This window comes from Eptatretus burgeri, chromosome 5, assembly GCF_056783735.1.
Source record: "Eptatretus burgeri isolate ZD-2024b chromosome 5, Ebu_testis_v1, whole genome shotgun sequence".
Taxonomy (NCBI): Eukaryota; Metazoa; Chordata; class Myxini; order Myxiniformes; family Myxinidae; genus Eptatretus; species Eptatretus burgeri.
This window is the reverse complement of record NC_140965.1, coordinates 8,461,122-8,481,204: the sequence shown is the minus strand read 5'-3', so window position 1 is coordinate 8,481,204 and position 20,083 is coordinate 8,461,122. Positions and strand designations below refer to the sequence as shown.

General features: G+C 44.4%; 1 protein-coding gene across 2 annotated transcripts in view; it reads left to right on the top strand.

Moving 5' to 3' along the window:
• LOC147025805 (vesicular glutamate transporter 1-like) overlaps positions 1 to 20,083 on the top strand; it is a 77,247-nt gene that overhangs the window by 46,742 nt on the left and 10,422 nt on the right. For both annotated transcript variants that reach the window (XM_085880641.1, XM_085880642.1), the window contains exons 10-11: positions 3,676 to 3,786; positions 12,239 to 12,366. In XM_085880641.1, coding sequence (XP_085736767.1) covers positions 3,676 to 3,786; positions 12,239 to 12,366 — 239 coding nt within the window. The remainder of the gene's footprint in view (positions 1 to 3,675; positions 3,787 to 12,238; positions 12,367 to 20,083) is intronic.

The window sequence follows — 20,083 nt, the reverse complement described above, 5'->3', positions numbered from 1 at the left end:
TCAACGGTTTCTGGGGGGGGGGAGGCAAACTGTAGCATTGGCGAAGGTATGCGCTCTACTGAGTGCCTGTTCCAGTTAAATGTTTTTTGCACTTGGTTTGTTTTCTAGTTCTGCTTCCAATTGTATTGTGTTTATATATTGATTTATTTGTTTGAAGTTGTAAGTACAGGAGAGGTTTTTGGCCCGTAGTCATTCAGAATGACTTGCTGCACAATGACTGGATTCAGAATGACTTGCTGCACAATGACTGGATTCAGAATGACTTGCTGCACAAGTCAATGATGTTGAGTGAACTAGCATCACATGAGCACAAAACCAGGTGGGACAAAACCTCAAACGAACTTGATGTCCTCCAGTATAGAATCCAAATCCCTACTACTGCTGCCTTTAGCTGGATTTGAACACACAACCCATGAGATACCAGTCCATGGGGGTACATCACAATTAAGCCATGACTGTACCCAAAATAATATGAAATGAAACCTGCAGCTGTCTTGTACAGATTATTATAGAAGGGAAAGCCTGAATCGATACATCACTGGAATTCCTTTTTAATAGTTCAAGATACAAATTTGCAAACTTGAATTCCATGTTGGTCTCCAAGACAATCAAATGTAAATTTCCTACATTAGCTCCTGCTGATTGATGGGAGCAGTCAGCGGCGCCTCCTCCGTCTCTGTGATGGCATCGGGACAAAGTGAGATGACAGACATTTTTGAAAGTGTCAGAGTTAAAGTTTAATTTAATATTAGATAACGAACAAAACAACGTTTGACATATAATTGTTCAAATTTGTATTGTGTGGCATTTGCTCGAACACAGCAAGCTTGTGGTTTCTTTGTTTTTTTTTTTGTTTTCTATTGTATGATCTTGAGGAATTTACACTTCAGCGACATTAAGATTATGAACCATAACTGGTTGGACACACCGAGAATGTCAGCTATAACTGACCTGCACCATAGTGTCCAGCCTGATTCAGTTACCTCCTCCAGTTTTGCTTTGGCTTTTGTGCAAAAAATTTTTTATTGTGTCCAAAAACTTCAAAGAAGTGCATCACTGGCTCAAATTGCATCTGTGCAATTAAGAAAGAACAATTTCCACCAATAAAATTCAAGTTTTTATTTAGGAATGGCTAAAGAGACTGAGAGAGGTGGTTTGCAGGCAAATGTTTCAACGATTGTCCATGGAAGAGCCAAAAGACTCCTCCAGTCTCTAAACTGATGGATGTGACTGTCAACAAATTCAACTCAATGAAACTATCTCAGTTACAACTACCACACAAAAAGAACAATCCATCCATCGCGACCATACTCTGTGCAGAGCATTGGTGCTGCATAAGCAGTATACTTGGCTATTGGGCACAATCCTGGACGGGTCGCCATTTGACACAGTATACCAACAAGCTGACACTCATTTCCCCAACCTCAGAAGGATGACAGGCAGAGTCAACCGTACCTTGTATTAATTCAACAGCCAAGGGGGATTTGAACTCAGGATCCTCAGATTTCAAGCTCACCACCCTCACCATTGAGCCAACACCAGGCATAAAAATAACCATACATTCGTTGAAACCAATAAAACGTTGGTCGATGCATGCTATAAGAAGCTGACTTTTCAGTCGTTGACTCTTCTTCCGATGAAGGGTTAATGCCCAAAACGTTAACTTCTTCTTGATTCCTATGGTACTTAGCATACTTCAATCAACGTTTTGTTGATTTCATATCTTGTTCTTTCTGTCCACCGACGCAGATCGACACGAGCCTTCATGAGAAAGACTAGTTCTTCCTTCTGCCATGCAAAAACACTGACAGATTTATGACAGCCCTTCATGAATGCCAGTCGTAACTGTATAATTCTCAGTTTGTCATTTATGAATGATAGTCTCGATGAGACTTTATTGGCAGCATGTTCAGTGTCCAATTTCAGGTTTGTTGGACCAATATTTATGAAATCTATTTTATTTGTATTGTTTAGTCTATATTGTTAGTATAATAGTGATAACGCTGTACTATTTTCACTTAAAAAGTAATGAGTTTGAATTATTTCATTTTGCAAAGAGTTATTCATTCAATATATTATACTTGGTGCGTTTGAATGACGACAATATTGTTGTGAACAGACTTTCTGTATTATTATTTATTATTATTATTTTTTTTTTTACCATTGCCTGGAAGTTTGTTTTTTTTCACCATTTTTACCATTGTCTCCCTTGTGATAATGCTCATGTTGACCTTCAATGTCCTGTCTCATAATGCAACATCAAGTCGTCTCAAGAGGCATTATAAACAATTTGCAACAAAACAAATGGATTATTTTGCTACTTTACTCAAAATTCTTATGATCATGGCAGTGTGTGGGGTCTGTCCTTGGCTGCACAGCTTTTGTACCAACGTAATGTTTCTGCAATGACAGCGGTGGTGCTTCCCACAAATACCAGCTTTGAATCCAGGAAAAATATTCACCTTATTTCTGCCACTCGCAGTAAAGGTTAGCCGAGGCTTTCTCATGACAATAGATTCCAGATTATCAAAAGCGATTGTGATGCAAGGAGCAAGGTTTCATGGCAGGAATAAAAATGAAAGGCTAGAGTCTGCTGAGGATGTGACCTTGCTAACACTTGGTGCTCAAAGAGCACTAAGTCTGCCCTCTTTGTCAAAAAAACTCAATCACCGATACAAGTGGAAACAGCATAAAAACATCACAAGGAAACACAAGGAAATTTGACACAGGATGGAGGCCATTCACTCCATCATGCCTGCACCACATCAACACCACAGTACATTGATTTATCTACACAAGATCAAAAGAAGAAAATGCAATTATTATTATTTTTTTTTTTAAAGAAAGTGTTTTCTGTTTTTTTTGTTTGTTTGTTTGTTTTTCAGGGGAGATGCCATGGGCTTGGTTAAAAAACGCACATCACCAACACAACACCCCTTGATGAGACCCCCACCAACAGCACTCTGTACACATGCACACAATCACCCATCAATGCTCAAACTATCAAAAAGTCTTATCGACATCCCTATACCCCTCTATCTCCATAACTTCCAGGTATCAATTTAACTCTAATTTAAACTTATCTACTGTTTCTGCTGCCACTACCTTTCCAGGGAGACCATTCCATGCATCAACTACTCTCTGAGTGAAAGTCCCCTGCCTTACTACCATCCTAACTCTCCTCTTCTTTACTCCCTGGCTATGGCCCCTGGTTCTGTCACTGTCTACTCTGTTGAATAATTCATCTGCACTTATTTTATCTCTACCTTTCATTATCTTAAACATCTTTATCATATCTCCACGTAACCAACTCCTTTCTTGTGTATAAAGCCCTGTCTCCTTCAGCCGCTCCTCATAGCTAAGTCTAGCTAGGCCCGGAATCAATCGAGTAACCCTGTGCTGAACCCGCGCTATGGCTTATGGTTACACAAAGGTAAATACTTTCAGATCGGCTTTGATTACAGATCTTTTTTTCAACACCTGCCATTTCCTAAATTCTTTCCCATAAAAATGCTATTCTTTAAAGTTTTTCACAGCCATAAATACCAAAAGGGCCTCATGAATCGGAGATGCTGCCGTTTGTAACCATTTGTTAGAACATGATGCACTTTGAGATGCTGCAGGTTAAAACCCTGATCTGTAAGAATATGATGTATATTTGATGATTTGTCACAGGCTTTGGGATGGAGGCCACTCTGTTGCTTGTGGTTGGATACTCGCATGGACGAGGTACCGCGATTACCTTCCTCATCCTTGCAGTTGGATTCAGCGGATTTGCCATCTCTGGTGAGAGATCACCCACCATATTGAAGATTCTGATCCATTTTTTTTGTGCACCGCCAATGTGAACGATTTCACGTCGTTAGAAAATGCTTCGCCTGGGAACTTGGATTGGAAACAACATGCTGACCGAGAACTAACAACTAACAGAATCACGATTCTGCTAATAAAGGTCCAACTGCTCATTATGTACCCACATGCATGGTGGAGGTGGGGACAAGGAGTTGGATGGATGGATGGGTTCAAAACTCGTGCCATATTTGTGTACATAATAAGCAGGTTTTTCCCCTTATTTTGACAGATTTATCTGTGTATACTATAACACCTTAATGGCCTTGATTTTGTGAAAGCTCAGACCGAGTATTTCAATATCCTGTAAGATATACATTGATATGTGCTGACAGCATGGCCCAGAGGTATGCACATTCACCTCTAAGATGTCTAGCCTAGGTTTGAATCCCGACGCAGCTATAAACTGCCATCGCAATGTTTCACAGGCAGGGTGATTCATCAATATGTGTGTGCTGAGCTGTGAGGATGGACGTTAAAATGGGCGTCCTGTCTGAAGACGTGAGTTCGGCGATGTTAAAGACCCTTCGTCAAGAGTAGATGAGCTATCGCCAGCACCCTGAATAAATTCCCAATTTCTGCCCCAACTAATGATGGGAGACAGAGGGCAAACCGCCCAGCATGATATCATGATACCGATCGCTTGACAAGCCAGTGCCATCTGGAAATGCCCAGAGTATCAAGCAATATATGAATTGGACAAATGAACTTTCTTCTCATAGTAGGGAAAGGCTGTTAGGTTCAATTCTGCAGTTTAAATTTTGAAATTCATTTCAGATTCAGAGATTCTAGAGCTTATTGCATTTCAGCTTTAATGCTTATAAATTTCCAGAGAGTTGTATTCACACATTATTTTATACTATGGATGTATCCAGGCGGTGTTTATCTCCGGATGCGGCCAGGCGGTGTTTGTCTTTGGACATGTCGGATGTGTTTGGACTGTTTTCTCTGGACGTGTCAGACATGTCGGACAATTCCAGGCGGTGGTTTTCTCCGGACAGGTCCGGACGGTGCTTATAGCATGACTGGTAGAAAATGGATTTCAGACATTATTTTGTTTTCATCTTCACTGTTATTCAATGCAGAATCATTTTGTTGAGACGGTATGAATCGTAATTAACGCTCCATCACATGTTTGCCTTTTCCTTCCTCTCACCTCATGCTTATCTCCTTCTAAACACCATCCCTCTTCCATACCCATAAAACTCTTTGGACGTTTAAGTTATAAGCACAACAGCTCAAATGCGATAAGCTCTAGAATCTCCAAGCCTGAGCCGAATTTCAAATTTTAATCTGCGGAATTGAACTTATCAGCATTTCTGACTGATAAAAAAGAAGTGTTCATTTGTGCAATTTGCATATGGTTGAAAATCAAACACCAGAGAGAGTAACAATTAGTGACGATTGAGAATGTGGATTCAAAGAAACCAAAGTCTGGAACAGCAACAAGTTCGCTTTCGCAATCAACCAATGAAAAGCATTTTCATCCCGGTTCGCTGCCTTCCCTTCCCATCATGCTGCCTTCCCTTCCCCTCATGCTGCCTTCCCTTCCCATCATGCTGCCTTCCCTTCCCATCATGCTGCCTTCCCTTCCCATCATGCTACCTTCCCTTCCCATCATGCTACCTTCCCTTCCCATCATGCTGCCTTCCCTTCCCCTCATGCTGCCTTCCCTTCCCCTCATGCTGCCTTCCCTTCCCCTCATGCTGCCTTCCATTCCCCTTGTGTTGCCTTCACTTTGCCCACTCCTCCTCACTCCCCCTCCTCCTCAGTCCCTTACCCCTCCTCACTCCTCCTCCATCCTCTCTCTTTCTCCCTCCCCTCACTCTCACCTCTCTCTCTCTCTCTCACCACCTCTCTCTCTCTCTCTCTCTCTCTCTCTCTCTCTCCTCTCTCTCTCTCTCTCACTCTCTCACTCTCTCACTCTCTCATTCTCTCATTCTCTCATTCTCTCATTCTCTCATTCTCTCATTCTCTCATTCTCTCATTCTCTCATTCTCTCATTCTCTCATTCTCTCATTCTCTCATTCTCTCATTCTCTCATTCTCTCATTCTCTCATTCTCTCATTCTCTCATTCTCTCTCTCATTCTCTCTCTCATTCTCTCTCTCATTCTCTCTCTCATTCTCTCTCTCATTCTCTCTCATTCTCTCTCTCATTCTCTCTCTCTCTCTCTCTCTCTCATTCTCTCTCTCATTCTCTCTCTCATTCTCTCTCTCATTCTCTCTCTCATTCTCTCTCTCATTCTCTCTCTCATTCTCTCTCTCATTCTCTCTCTCATTCTCTCTCTCATTCTCTCTCTCATTCTCTCTCTCATTCTCTCTCTCATTCTCTCTCATTCTCTCTCATTCTCTCTCATTCTCTCTCATTCTCTCTCATTCTCTCTCATTCTCTCTCATTCTCTCATTCTCTCTCATTCTCTCTCATTCTCTCTCTCTCTCATTCTCTCTCTCTCTCTCTCTCTCTCTCTCTCTCTCTCTCTCTCTCTCTCTCTCTCTCTCTCTCTCTCTCTCTCCTCATTCTCCCCTCTCTTCTTTCCCCCTCCCATCCACCTCATCTCTCCCCCTCTTCTTTCCCCCTCCTCTCTTCCCCCCCCCTTTCTCTCTCTCCCCTCCCTCCTCTCTATTTTCCTTCTCTCCCTCCCCCATCTCTACCTCTCCCCCTCTCTCTCTCTCTCTCTCTCCCACCCCTCTCTCTCTCCCACCCTCCTCTCTATTTCCCTTCTCTCCCTCCCTCCTCTCTATTTTCCTTCTCTACCTCTCCCACCCCTCTCTCTCCCACCCCTCTCCCTCTCTCCCACCCCTCTCCCTCTCTCCCACCCCTCTCCCTCTCTCCCACCCTCTCCCTCTCTCCCACCCCTCTCCCTCTCTCCCACCCCTCTCCCTCTCTCCCACCCCTCTCCCTCTCTCCCACCCCTCTCCCTCTCTCCCACCCCTCTCCCTCTCTCCCACCCCTCTCCCTCTCTCCTACCCCTCTCCCTCTCTCCCACCCCTCTCTCTCCCACCCTCCTCTCTTTCCCTTCTCTCCCTCCCTCCTCTCTATTTTCCTTCTCTCCCTCCCCCATCTCTCCCTCTCCCACCCCTTCTCTCCCACTCTCTCTTAATATTCCCATCAGCAAGGTGACGGGTTGTATTTGCAAGTCTGATTTATAAACTCTTTCTTACCACTGACTCACTCACTCACTGACTCACTGAAGTAAATGTTTAGTACTTTGTATGTGGCCTCAAAAGCTGAAATTCCACAAACTGCTGCAACTAGAAGCCATCATCCCAGGAAAAATAATGAAATAAGCCGGTAGGCGGACATGGGTAGTCGGCTACCCAATAGAACCTGACGCGATGGGCCCGTTCGATGGGGAATGACCTGAGGATTAAGCACAAGAAAATTCATGATTCTCGCTTCAAGGGTTAATGCTGCAGATTTTTTCGTTAAAATACCTCCACATTCAGAGGTTTTTCGGCCGTTGCTAGGCAACGGAGGGGTCCATAACAACGGTTCTTTCTCACACATAACTAGGACATACCATGAACCTACCATACCACTTTCATGTATATCTGACTCGTAGTCTCTGAGATATAACGAACTTCATTTTTTTATTGTTTTCAACCAGGGTTCATTCAAAGTCTATCTTCTCTGACAGTTTTCATAGGATCCGGCTGGAATTTTTTGACAATATGGCTGAATGTACTGCCCACAGTCGATCGTGGCCCGATTTTTGATTTTCGAAAAAAATAATTTTTTATGATTTTTCAAAAATTTCAGTCCCGTTGCTAGGCAACGGTGGTGTCCATAGCAACGGTTCTCATTTGCAGACAACTAGGTCATGGTATGAACCTACCAACCAAGTTTCATCGAAATCGCCATTGTATTAACGGAAAAAAAACAGCTTTGTTTCCTTCGAAAAAATTTTTTTTCGACTCGATCGACTACCCAACAGTCAGAAAATGTCCATAAACGAAAATATCCATAAATAAAGGTCAGCCAATGCAGAATGACTTTTACTCATGCTGGGTCATGTGACCCAAGACAATGAAGCTTACACTTGAACTGGTTGCTCAGGCCCAGGTCACATTTGCCACGGCGGCCGTGGGGGTCTCCAAAATCTACGGCCACTAGCAATTATACGGTGGCCGCAGTATTTCCACGGTCACACAATGTAGCAGTCACATATGTTTTTATTTTTCGGGTAGCCGCACGGTGTATTTATAAATTGTGGAGACCGAAAACGTGGGGTTGCCGTACGGTCTTTGATTTTATGTCGCACGGTGACCTTAGGGCGTTCCTGCGGCGGCCATAGAATTTTCAAGGCAGACGCAAGGTGCCCGCAAGGCGACCGTAAGGCGACCACAGGGGGCCCTAAGGCGAACGTGTGGCCAGACGGACGGTAACGAATGGGTTAATTTTATTTTATTTTTTACCAGTTTTTTTTTTTTTCGGCTTGTCGAATTGCTATGGCGAACGTAGAAATGAAAAAAGTTATAACTCCGCGTTATAATTCCACGGCGTCCTTATGGCCTGTAAAATATAGCCATATGGCGTAGGGCCACCCTGAGGCCACCTCAGAAACTCTGCGGCCGCCGCACGTTTCTGTCCATTCAGAGGGCGTACGGCCGCCGTATCCTCGCCGTAGAGCAAATGTGACTTAGGCCTTAGGTCTTAGAAATTGTGGAGACCGAAAACGTGGGGTTGCCGTATGGTCTTTGATTTGATGTCGCACGGTGACCTTGAGGGGGCCCTGCGGCGGCCATAGAATTTTCAAGGCAGACGCAAGGTCGCCTCAAGGTGCCCGCAAGGCGACCGCAGGGGGGCCCTACGGGAACGTGCGGCCAGACGGACGGTAACGAATGGGTTAATTTTTAAAAAAAAATTTTACCAGTTTTTTTTTCGGCTTGTCGAATTGCTACGGCGAATGTAGAAATGAAAAAAGTTTTAACTCCGCGTTATAATTCCACGGCGATCTTACGACCTGTAAAATATAGCCAAACGGCGTAGGGCCACCCTGAGGTCACCGCATAAACTCTGCGGCCGCTGCACGTTTCTGTCAATTCAGAGGGCGTACGGCCGCCGTATCCTCGCTGTAGAACAAAGGTGACTTAGGCCTAAGCAATGCTGACACACACCTCTTCTCCCTCTTATTATTCCCCTCCCAGTTTCACCAGAGGGGCTGATAGGTTTTGCTCTCCGTCTGTCCGTCCATCCCACCTGTAGTTTTTCTGATATTTTTCCCATACTCCTTAACATTTTCAACGGAAACTTGGTACATGGCTTTATTATGATAAGTTACAGAACAAGTTCGAGTTTAAGGGAGTTTCGTCAATTTTTCACAGGTATGCCCTTTTTGTACTTCACAAATGTCACATGGATTGGGGACATATATTGCAAAGCAATTCTCCCTCTTGTTTTATACCCGTTGCCATATTTACATGAAAAATTACTCTTGATGTAAACTTTTAAAGAGAGAGCTCATTCTAATCACGAATTCTTGATTTACTTCACAGCTATTTAGCGACTTACGGAATACAAACACATTCCGCTTCATCAAATATATAAAGCTCTTTTCAAAACCACTTCATATATATATATATATATATATATATATATATATATATATATATATATATATATATATATATATATGTAAAAGTTATATTTATTATTTATTAGCAAATATCACCCATTACTTCGCTCATGGAAATATCAAGGGGGTGGGGGGGGGGAGAGAGGGGTAGGGGAGAATGAGGATTATTATGATTTATACTGTCTCATCAAAATGAATCTGCATAGAATAACAGTGAAGATGGAAAAAAAAAGTCTGAAATCCATTTTCTACCGGTCATACGATAAATACTGCCCAGACATTTCCAGAGACAAACACTGCAAGGACATATCCGGAGATAAACAAACACTGCTTGGACACATCCAAGAAAAGAAAGAGACAGAGAGAGATGTACAGGAGGGTACTGCACTGTATTAGGAGGGTGCAGCACGAGGATTGGACAGACAGAGAGAGAGGGGGAGAGAGAGAGACACAGACAGACAGACAGACAGACAGAATATGTTATTATTTCTGAAACACACACACACACACGAGTCTTAGCCGATTTGGGCATATTTTGGGGGGAATCGGCAGGTTGGAGTCTGTGTGATTACCAACTGCAGGATGTACTGCAGACAAACCAGAAACCTTGAGTAGCTTTCACCAAAATACAACGTTGCATTTATATCGACATTTCAGCGATATGTTTACAAACATTATTCTTTCTATACAGCTGCGTGTGATGGGTGGGAGAAAAACAATTTGACTCGGTAACTTAGAAAGCACGTTAATACTGCAAACGGCTCTGAAATCGGGTGTTCTTTTACAACAACTACATCAGACTGAGGGAACTCGAACCACTCGGTCAGGGTGACGGAGCACGAACCACTCGGTCAGGGTGACGGAGCACGAACCACTCGGTCAGGGTGATGGAGCACGAACCACTCGGTCAGGGTGACGGAGCACGAACCACTCGGTCAGGGTGACGGAGCACGAACCACTCGGTCAGGGTGATGGAGCACGAACCACTCGGTCAGGGCGACGGAGCACGAACCACTCGGTCAGGGCGACGGAGCACGAACCACTCGGTCAGGGCGACGGAGCACGAACCACTCGGTCAGGGCGACGGAGCACGAACCACTCGGTCAGGGCGACGGAGCACGAACCACTCGGTCAGGGCGACGGAGCACGAACCACTCGGTCAGGGCGACGGAGCACGAACCACTCGGTCAGGGCGACGGAGCACGAACCACTCGGTCAGGGCGACGGAGCACGAACCACTCGGTCAGGGCGACGGAGCACGAACCACTCGGTCAGGGCGACGGAGCACGAACCACTCGGTCAGGGCGACGGAGCACGAACCACTCGGTCAGGGCGACGGAGCACGAACCACTCGGTCAGGGCGACGGAGCACGAACCATTAATTTTTTTTCTTCTTCTCTCAATTCACACATTGCTTGGTCATCTCCAGGTGCATGGTGTTTATATGATCGATGAGCAATTATTCTGGAATTGCCTATGTATCCCGAATCTTGTGTAACAATGCTCCAGGGAGTTTAACTAAGACTTGCAGAGTTACAAATCACTTTTTCTTTCTTGAAATCAGTCCAACAGTGTCGGTAAAAAAAAACATTCATTTTCCACATAATCACCTGACCGGGGAAGAGTCCGCTTGCACTCCGCAGTGGAGATGATGCCACAGATGGGTGTAGCATAAATATGCATGAGGCAAGAAATGAGCGGAATATATATATATATATATATATATATATATATATATATATATATATATATATATATATATATATATATATCTTCTTCTTCTTCTTTCGGCTGCTCCCGTTCGGGGTTGCCACAGCGGATCATCCGTATGATCCGCATAGTGATTTGGCACATGTTTTACGCCGGATGCCCTTCCTGACGCAACCCTGGTCGCCTCTTACGACACAGGGATAATATATATATATATATATATATATATATATATATATATATATATATATATATATATATACATACACATATATACATATATACATATATACACAGTATATACATGAAGCAAAACATAAATATACATTTTACATTCAAACTTTGTTACATCACAGCGAACGCCAATCGCTTGCAAAGCAAGCAGTTCCTTATCAACTGTTTTGTTGGAATGCTTCCTTGAGTGCTTCAGCCACTTGGCAAGTGCTCTAGAATATTCGTAGTGTCACTGAGTACTATATATCGATCGACTTGAACAAAGTTTGCATACTACTCACCTGCGTTTGGCCCCGCGTTGTAATTCGGTGTGTCGGGCAGTGGCAGCGTGGGTTTTAAATACTCCCACACAGTTTTATATAGACCCCGCAGTTAAAAGAAAATGTTGCTGTTTCGGCATGTTTTATTGCCCTTCCCTTCCCCTCCCCTCACATTGCCTTGCCTTCCCCACCCCACACGCCTCCTTCTCTTCCCCTCATGCTGCTTTCCCCTCTGCTCCCCTCACACCACATTATCTTCCCCTCATGCTGCCTTCCCTTCCCATCATGCTGCCTTCCCTTCCCTTCATGCTGCCTTCCCTTCCCCTCACGCTGCCTTCCCTTCCCCTCCTGCTGCCTTCCTTTATCCTTCTCACACCACATTATCTTGCCCCCATGCTGCCTTCCCTTTCACTCCCCTCACGCTTACCTCCTCCAAAACCCCTCCCCTCTCCACTCCCCATGTCCATCTCCCAGCAGTCTCCACATGCTATATTAACAAGCTGTTTTGACGTACCCAATTTCGTTCGTTCCTCTACTTCCTTTCTTTCTTTCCTCCTTTCTTTCTTCCTCCTCTTTTCTTCCTGGTCTTGAGTCTCCACTCTTCACAGGGTTCAATGTAAATCATCTGGACATCGCACCACGCTACGCCAGCATCCTCATGGGAATATCCAATGGTGTGGGAACTCTTTCAGGAATGGTGTGTCCCCTCATCGTTGGAATTCTGACAAAGGGCAAGGTAACGGTTCTGTAGCCCCTCTCCGATTCATGCATATTGTACATGGTGACATTAGGAAACATTTCCCAGAACTCACTCTTTTCCCAGTATTGCTCTATTATTTCCTCCGCCATCACATGTGGACGGAGGTTATGTTTTCAGCCCTGTTTATTTGTCTGTGAGCATGATATCTCAAAAAGTTGTGGACGGATTCGAACGAAACCGTTCTAGTTTCAAACTTATTTTGATTTGTATAATTAAACGATTAGTACATTTTATTGTTGTAATGATTATTATTGGGAGTTCATTTAGTTCTCACATTTCTGTTGCAAATCCACATGGATTTAAACTGGACTGGCTGTACCGTCTGATTGGTGAATTCAGTTTGATGTAATCGATGATGAGTTGTGCAAATGAGGGATTCTGCATTACTTTTTGTCATAGTTCCCTTCATATTATGCGGTGCAGCAATATGTGTTAAGTGGGGGTCAAAAGTTTTCATCACAACCGTGAAAAATTATTTTCCTCTGCCAACGCAACTCAGCACAGACATAATCAATCAATCAATTTATTTTACAGCACTTTTCGTTTGGAATGTCCTTTGCTGTATAATCTCACGCCACGGTCACCTTTTTACCCAATGGTGGATCATGTAAATGAGATTGTTGTTGGCAAGTCTTGCACTTTCGGCAGATTTTACCCTGATGATAAAGTTTTAAGTCAGAAGTGAAATTCCCAGAGTAAAGCTTGCACAGCTCCTCTTCGGGGGGGGGGGGGGTCGTTGTCATTTGTAATCTTTGGAGAGATCTGTGAAACTAAGATCGAACCCCAGAGGCCAAGAAGTCTCCTACTCCTGCAGTTTCTCAATGGGAGATCTCTGTTATCATCACCACTTCTTGCCAGAAAAAGTCCTCATTAAGAAGGTAGTAAATTTGAAATGGACCATGATCTTGGTCTAAAGGACTTCGTTCTTCCTTGCATAATGTAGAATGCTTACCGTATTCAAATGACTGCAAGCAGATCAAACAGCCAGCTGCATGTTCTTTTCATTGCCATTGTACTTGCTTTGTTAGTGCATCGCCAGAACAGAAATTTTCCCCAAAATGAAAGTGAGGAGTCAGATTTCATTTCCTCGAAAATCAAACCCAGACCAGAAACTACAGCCATTTGTACATGTGGAATCCTTCATTACTTGGCAATTTTTTTTTTTTCAAGTATGTTGGTCAGTCGATTTTGTTATTCTGTTTGTCTGTCAATCGCTTACAGGTCACAGTTCGAAACCGATCGTCATGAAACTTTACCAAGTTGAAGAAGTTGTCTCAACTGAGAAGCCGATTGGTTTTGAGGTCGAAGGTCAAAGGTCATCTTGAGGTCAGATTTCTAAAATTGTTATTTTTCATCCGATCAACCTGAATATTAGGCAGCAATTGCACAGTGCATCACTGAATTTGGAAACAAACTATTTTTTGAGGTCAAAGGTCAATTCAAGGTCAAACTTCTAAAATCATCAATTTAAATCTGAAAAATAGTCAATTTTCATCCGATTGGCTTGAGCTTTGATTAGATTGTCAATTTTAATTTGAATGAAATAGACAATTTAATGTGTCCATGTCCATGATGTCTTTTTCTTGTTTGTATATCTGTCCGCTCACCTTTAATCACCTACATGTCAGAATTTTAAACCGATCTACACAAAACTTCACCAAACGGTGGAGTTCGTGGTCCGACAGATTCCGATTTATTTTTGAGATCAATAGGTCATCGTAGGCCAAAGCTCAACAACTTCTGAAAATCTCTAATATCCTTATTTCAAAATTTCAAAAATTGGCAATTTTCATCTGATTGGCTTGACATTCGAAGAGCATTTGCATATCAGCTCACTGAATTCAACCACCTATAACTTTTTTGAGGTCAACAATGTCAAAAAGGTCAACATAGTCCAAATTTCTAAAATCTTCAATTTTCATGCGATTGACTTGAAATTTAAACAGGATTTTCATATCAGTTCACTGGATTCAACAACAATTATTTTTGAGGTCAAAAACTCAACATAGGTCTAATTTCTAAAATTGAGAGATTGGGCCAAAGACTACAAACATCATGATATTGCAAAAAGTTGGAGACAAGTTATTACAAAATTAGGTGGATTTGAGTTGGTGAGGTGAAAGAACAAGCCAATTCGATTTTGGTTCAGATGCAGCCAATCAATGGGATACAAAACGTAAACTGTTCAACCTGGCAGAGGTAAACGCTCTTCCGAGTGCTGTTCTACCTCGTTCTGTTTTGCCAAGTGTCACTCAATGAGTGATTTTTTTCCATTTATTTATTTATTTATTTATTCGTTTTGTTGTATTAATTATTTCCAGGAAAGCATTGGACAAAATGTTTGATTCACCCTGAGAGTGCCACAGTTTCAGGTACAATTTACCATTATCTGCAGAGCACACAAATCGCTGTGTTCATAGTACCGCATGGAGAGCCTGCTGGATATCATCCACTGTTGTGAGTCCAGCATGGCAGGAGAAGTGCACCAAGTAATGAAGTTGAACCTTGATCAAAGCACTCGCTGGATCAAAATGTGCGTTCCTTTGGATCCTGGCACCGTACCCTCAGTCATCCCTCCTGAAAATACACAAAGCTAAACAAAAGCGATTAATTTTATATTCAGGAAGGGAAATGTCTTTGTATAAATGTGTCTTTGGAGTATTGGACACATCTTTGCGATCTCCTTCCACACTTCTTTTCTTTTCGTGGTAAATCCACTATATCCCTTTTTCTGTCAGATGACCTTTGGATATAACTCAGATTGTGGGCACGCAGTTCCGAGAGGTTCTGAGATTGAAGGATGAAAACCGAGATGATGGATGGTTCCTCACCGATGATCTCGATGATCATTGAATCAGGCAGTCATTAGTTTGAAGGGTTAGGGTTAGGGTTACCTTCTCTCTACTTCTCTTCCTTACCTTCTCTCTACTTCTCTTTCTTTCTCTACTATATATATATATATATATATCTCTCTCTCTCTCTCTCTCTCTCTCTCTCTCTCTCTCTCTCTCTCTCTCTCTGTCTCTCTGTCTCTCTGTCTCTCTGTCTCTCTGTCTCTCTGTCTCTCTGTCTCTCTGTCTCTCTGTCTCTCTGTCTCTCTCTGTCTCTCTCTGTCTCTCTCTGTCTCTCTCTCTCTCTCTCTCTCTCTCTCTCTCTCTCTCTCTCTCTCTCTCTGTCTCTCTGTCTCTCTGTCTCTCTGTCTCTCTGTCTCTCTGTCTCTCTGTCTCTCTGTCTCTCTGTCTCTCTGTGTCTCTGTCTCTCTGTCTCTCTGTCTCTCTGTCTCTCTGTCTCTCTGTGTCTCTCTGTCTCTCTGTGTCTCTGTGTCTCTCTGTCTCTCTGTGTCTCTCTGTGTCTCTGTGTCTCTGTGTCTCTCTGTGTCTCTGTGTCTCTCTGTGTCTCTGTGTCTCTCTGTGTCTCTGTGTCTCTCTGTGTCTCTGTGTCTCTCTCTCTCTCTGTGTCTCTCTGTGTCTCTGTGTCTCTCTCTCTCTCTCTCTGTGTCTCTCTCTCTCTGTGTCTCTCTCTCTGTGTCTCTCTCTCTCTCTCTCTCTCTCTCTCTCTCTCTCTCTCTCTCTCTCTCTCTCTCTCTCTCTCTCTCTCTCTCTCTCTCTCTCTCTCTCTCTCTCTCTCTCTCTCTCTCTCTCTCTCTCTCTCTCTCTCTCTCTCTCTCTCTCTCTCTCTCTCTCTCTCTCTCTCTCTCTCTCTCTCTCTCTCTCTCTCTCTCTCTCTCTCTCTCTCTCTCTCTCTCTCTCTCTCTCTCTCTCTCTCTCTCTCTCTCTCTCTCTCTCTCTCTCTCTCTCTCTCTCTCTCTCTCTCTCTCTCTCTCTCTCTCTCTCTCTCTCTCTCTCTCTCTCTCTCTCTCTCTCTCTCTCTCTCTCTCTCTCTCTCTCTCTCTCTCTCTCTCTCTCTCTCTCTCTCTCTCTCTCTCTCTCTCTCTCTCTCTCTCTCTCTCTCTCTCTCTCTCTCTCTCTCTCTCTCTCTCTCTCTCTCTCTCTCTCTCTCTCTCTCTCTCTCTCTCTCTCTCTCTCTCTCTCTCTCTCTCTCTCTCTCTCTCTCTCTCTCTCTCTCTCTCTCTCTCTCTCTCTCTCTCTCTCTCTCTCTCTCTCTCTCTCTCTCTCTCTCTCTCTCTCTCTCTCTCTCTCTCTCTCTCTCTCTCTCTCTCTCTCTCTCTCTCTCTCTCTCTCTCTCTCTCTCTCTCTCTCTCTCTCTCTCTCTCTCTCTCTCTCTCTCTCTCTCTCTCTCTCTCTCTCTCTCTCTCTCTCTCTCTCTCTCTCTCTCTCTCTCTCTCTCTCTCTCTCTCTCTCTCTCTCTCTCTCTCTCTCTCTCTCTCTCTCTCTCTCTCTCTCTCTCTCTCTCTCTCTCTCTCTCTCTCTCTCTCTCTCTCTCTCTCTCTCTCTCTCTCTCTCTCTCTCTCTCTCTCTCTCTCTCTCTCTCTCTCTCTCTCTCTCTCTCTCTCTCTCTCTCTCTCTCTCTCTCTCTCTCTCTCTCTCTCTCTCTCTCTCTCTCTCTCTCTCTCTCTCTCTCTCTCTCTCTCTCTCTCTCTCTCTCTCTCTCTCTCTCTCTCTCTCTCTCTCTCTCTCTCTCTCTCTCTCTCTCTCTCTCTCTCTCTCTCTCTCTCTCTCTCTCTCTCTCTCTCTCTCTCTCTCTCTCTCTCTCTCTCTCTCTCTCTCTCTCTCTCTCTCTCTCTCTCTCTCTCTCTCTCTCTCTCTCTCTCTCTCTCTCTCTCTCTCTCTCTCTCTCTCTCTCTCTCTCTCTCTCTCTCTCTCTCTCTCTCTCTCTCTCTCTCTCTCTCTCTCTCTCTCTCTCTCTCTCTCTCTCTCTCTCTCTCTCTCTCTCTCTCTCTCTCTCTCTCTCTCTCTCTCTCTCTCTCTCTCTCTCTCTCTCTCTCTCTCTCTCTCTCTCTCTCTCTCTCTCTCTCTCTCTCTCTCTCTCTCTCTCTCTCTCTCTCTCTCTCTCTCTCTCTCCCTCTCCCACCTGAGTGGATGACCTTCGGGCACATTCACTGTTTCACTGTTGTGGACCCGTTGTTCAGAGGGGTTCTGAGATTGAATAGTCAAAACGTGAATGATGAATGCTGCCCAGCTGAGGATCTGGATGGTCATTGAATCAGGCAGTCATTAATTTGAAGTAATACTTCAGATATCTATCTCTCTGATTGGACAACCGTCAGACTTTTCAGTTTTCATCTTCGCAGATCCTATTCTTCAGATCTCTGCAGTTTTCAGCAAAACATTCATTCTGATGTGCCACTGCTACTTAGCATTTGTTATGACTTTCATTTGGCTCTCTATTTCATCTTGAATTCACTACATTCATCAGCAACTTCACAATAAACCCATTGTCTATTTCTATAACCACAGCTGAATATATGTAATAATATGATAAACTTTACAAACTCGAAAATATTTTAATGTTGCTGTTTCATTATTTCCTTCTTGTGACTTTCCTGAATCCTGACCATCCCTCAGTCAAGTCAGGCAAGATTGGATCTGTGACTTGCTACAGGTACCATGTAAACCTGTACTAACCTGTTCCATGGTCAGGTTGTCGGCGACTAAACCGTCTCCCCCCACCAGGTTTTCTGGTGAGGAGGGTGTTTAGATATGGACACCCAGCAGGATTAAAAACAAAACCTGTCAAAGGGCGGAGGAGCTCCTTGTGAGCCAACGGCCATCCATATCTAGTTCCAAACTGTGTTTGCGGACGTCCTCCTGCAGTTGGGTTACTTCTTATTAGGAGGTTGGTGGCAGGATTTGCACTGCGGTCACTGTAAAACCCTTCATTCCGCAAAACACAAAAATGCAAAGAAATCTGAAAACCCACTCCGTGGGAGTACCTCCTGTGCAGCTTCCCTTCGCAGGGCAGCTCACCGGATGACGGGATTGGGGCAAAGCCTTTGGGACCCCCAATCTTTGATGAGAGGAGGGAAACCACATGGTAACATTCCCGGGTCAGATTGCGGGAGAGTGTGGCGGAGTGATGCTGAGGTGTCCTCCACCAGACGGCGGTCTCCTTGGGTTAACCTGAGGCGGTCCCTTCGGGTGGGTGCCTGGAATGTCCTATCCCTAAGAGAGGATGATCACCTGTCTCTGTTATCTTCTGAGCTCAAGCGTTTGGACATCGGGATTGCTCTCTCTCTGAGGTTTGGAGACCGGATTACGGCAAGATCATGGTGGGTGGTTACACCTACTATTGGTCTGGTCGCTCTGATGGTTACCATACTCAAGGAGTTGCTGTGGCTGTGTCCAATAAGCTGACCCCAATGATAATTGAGGTAACACCGGTCAACGAGCGTATATTGAGACTAAGGATTCGTCACTCCTGAGGTGTCATTTCCCTGGTCTCTGTTTATGCTCCAACTGAGGCGAGTGATCTCACCGTGAAGGATGCATTCTACGCCACACTCGAGTCTGTGGATGATCAGTGCCCCAGACGAGAAATACTTTGTGTCTTGGGGGATTTCAATGCATCAAATGGAACGGATAGAGATGGTTATGAAGTGTGTGTTGGTCCCCATGGGTCAGGAACTATGAAGCAGAATAACAATAAGTTCCTTGAGCTTGCAAGAAGTCATGGACTTAGGGTGGCTGGTTCATGGTTTCAGTGCCCACAAGCTAATCGCTGGACTTGGTATTCCAACGCTGGCGGTGTGGCAAAGGAGATTAACCATGTCCTTGCTGATCGTCACTGGAGGATGATGCAGAACTGCAGGGTCGACCGGAGTGCTCAGTTCCTCAACACTAACCACCGGCTTGTTGTAGCAACTCTGAAGTTGCACCTTAAATCCAGGAGAATGGTACCATCCCAGCCTAGGCTGGATGTTGGCAAGTTCAAGGATATGAGGGTAGCTGAGGAGTTTGCGAACAAGCTGAGTGGAGATTTGGGGGATCTGGGTGTTTTGTGGGTTCCTGAAGAGTTGTGAAGTGCCTTCAAGACCACCGTCCTTGATGTTGCCAGTGGATGTCTTGGAACTCACCAGAGGGCAAAGAAGAATTTTGTCTCTCAAGGGACACTGGATACCATTGACCAGAGTCGCAAGGCCAGGCTGAATGGCAGAGCTGAGCTGTTCAGGGAGCTGAGGCGTAAAACTGTACGTGCACTGAGGGTGGACAAGGAGGCCTATGTGTGAGAAATCTGTGAGGGGGTAGAGCATCACCCATGGTCAAGTGATTCTGGTCCTGCTTACAGGGGAATTCACACATTGCATTCATCCAAGCCCATCCCTCGGTGTACTGCAGTTAGAGCAGAGGGTGTTAGTCTCTTGACAGAGGAGTCTGAAGTGAAGGCCTGCTGGGCCGGTTACTTTTAGCGGTTGTACCAGGTTGATCCACCAGCTGTCGAGTTGGACATCAGGGGTGTTACAATCCCTGTTGCTTACCCTCCAATCAACTGTGGTCCACCTTTGCTTGTGGAAACACAGGCTGTTGTGCACTGTTTGAAATGGGGTAAAGCTCCAGGGATCTGTAGCATCCATGCTGAACTTCTCAAGGCTGGTGGAAATGCTGCACTCGTGTCATTGCATGCAGTTTTGTGCTCTGCCTGGAACACAGGCATCATCCCAACTGACTGGAAGAGTGGCCTTGTTGTCCCTCTCTGGAAAGGGAAGGGTGATCGCCAGAACTGCAACAACTACTGAGGGGTGACGCTGCTCTCAGTGCCGGGCAAGGTCTTTGCTCAGTTAATTCTTGATTGGTTT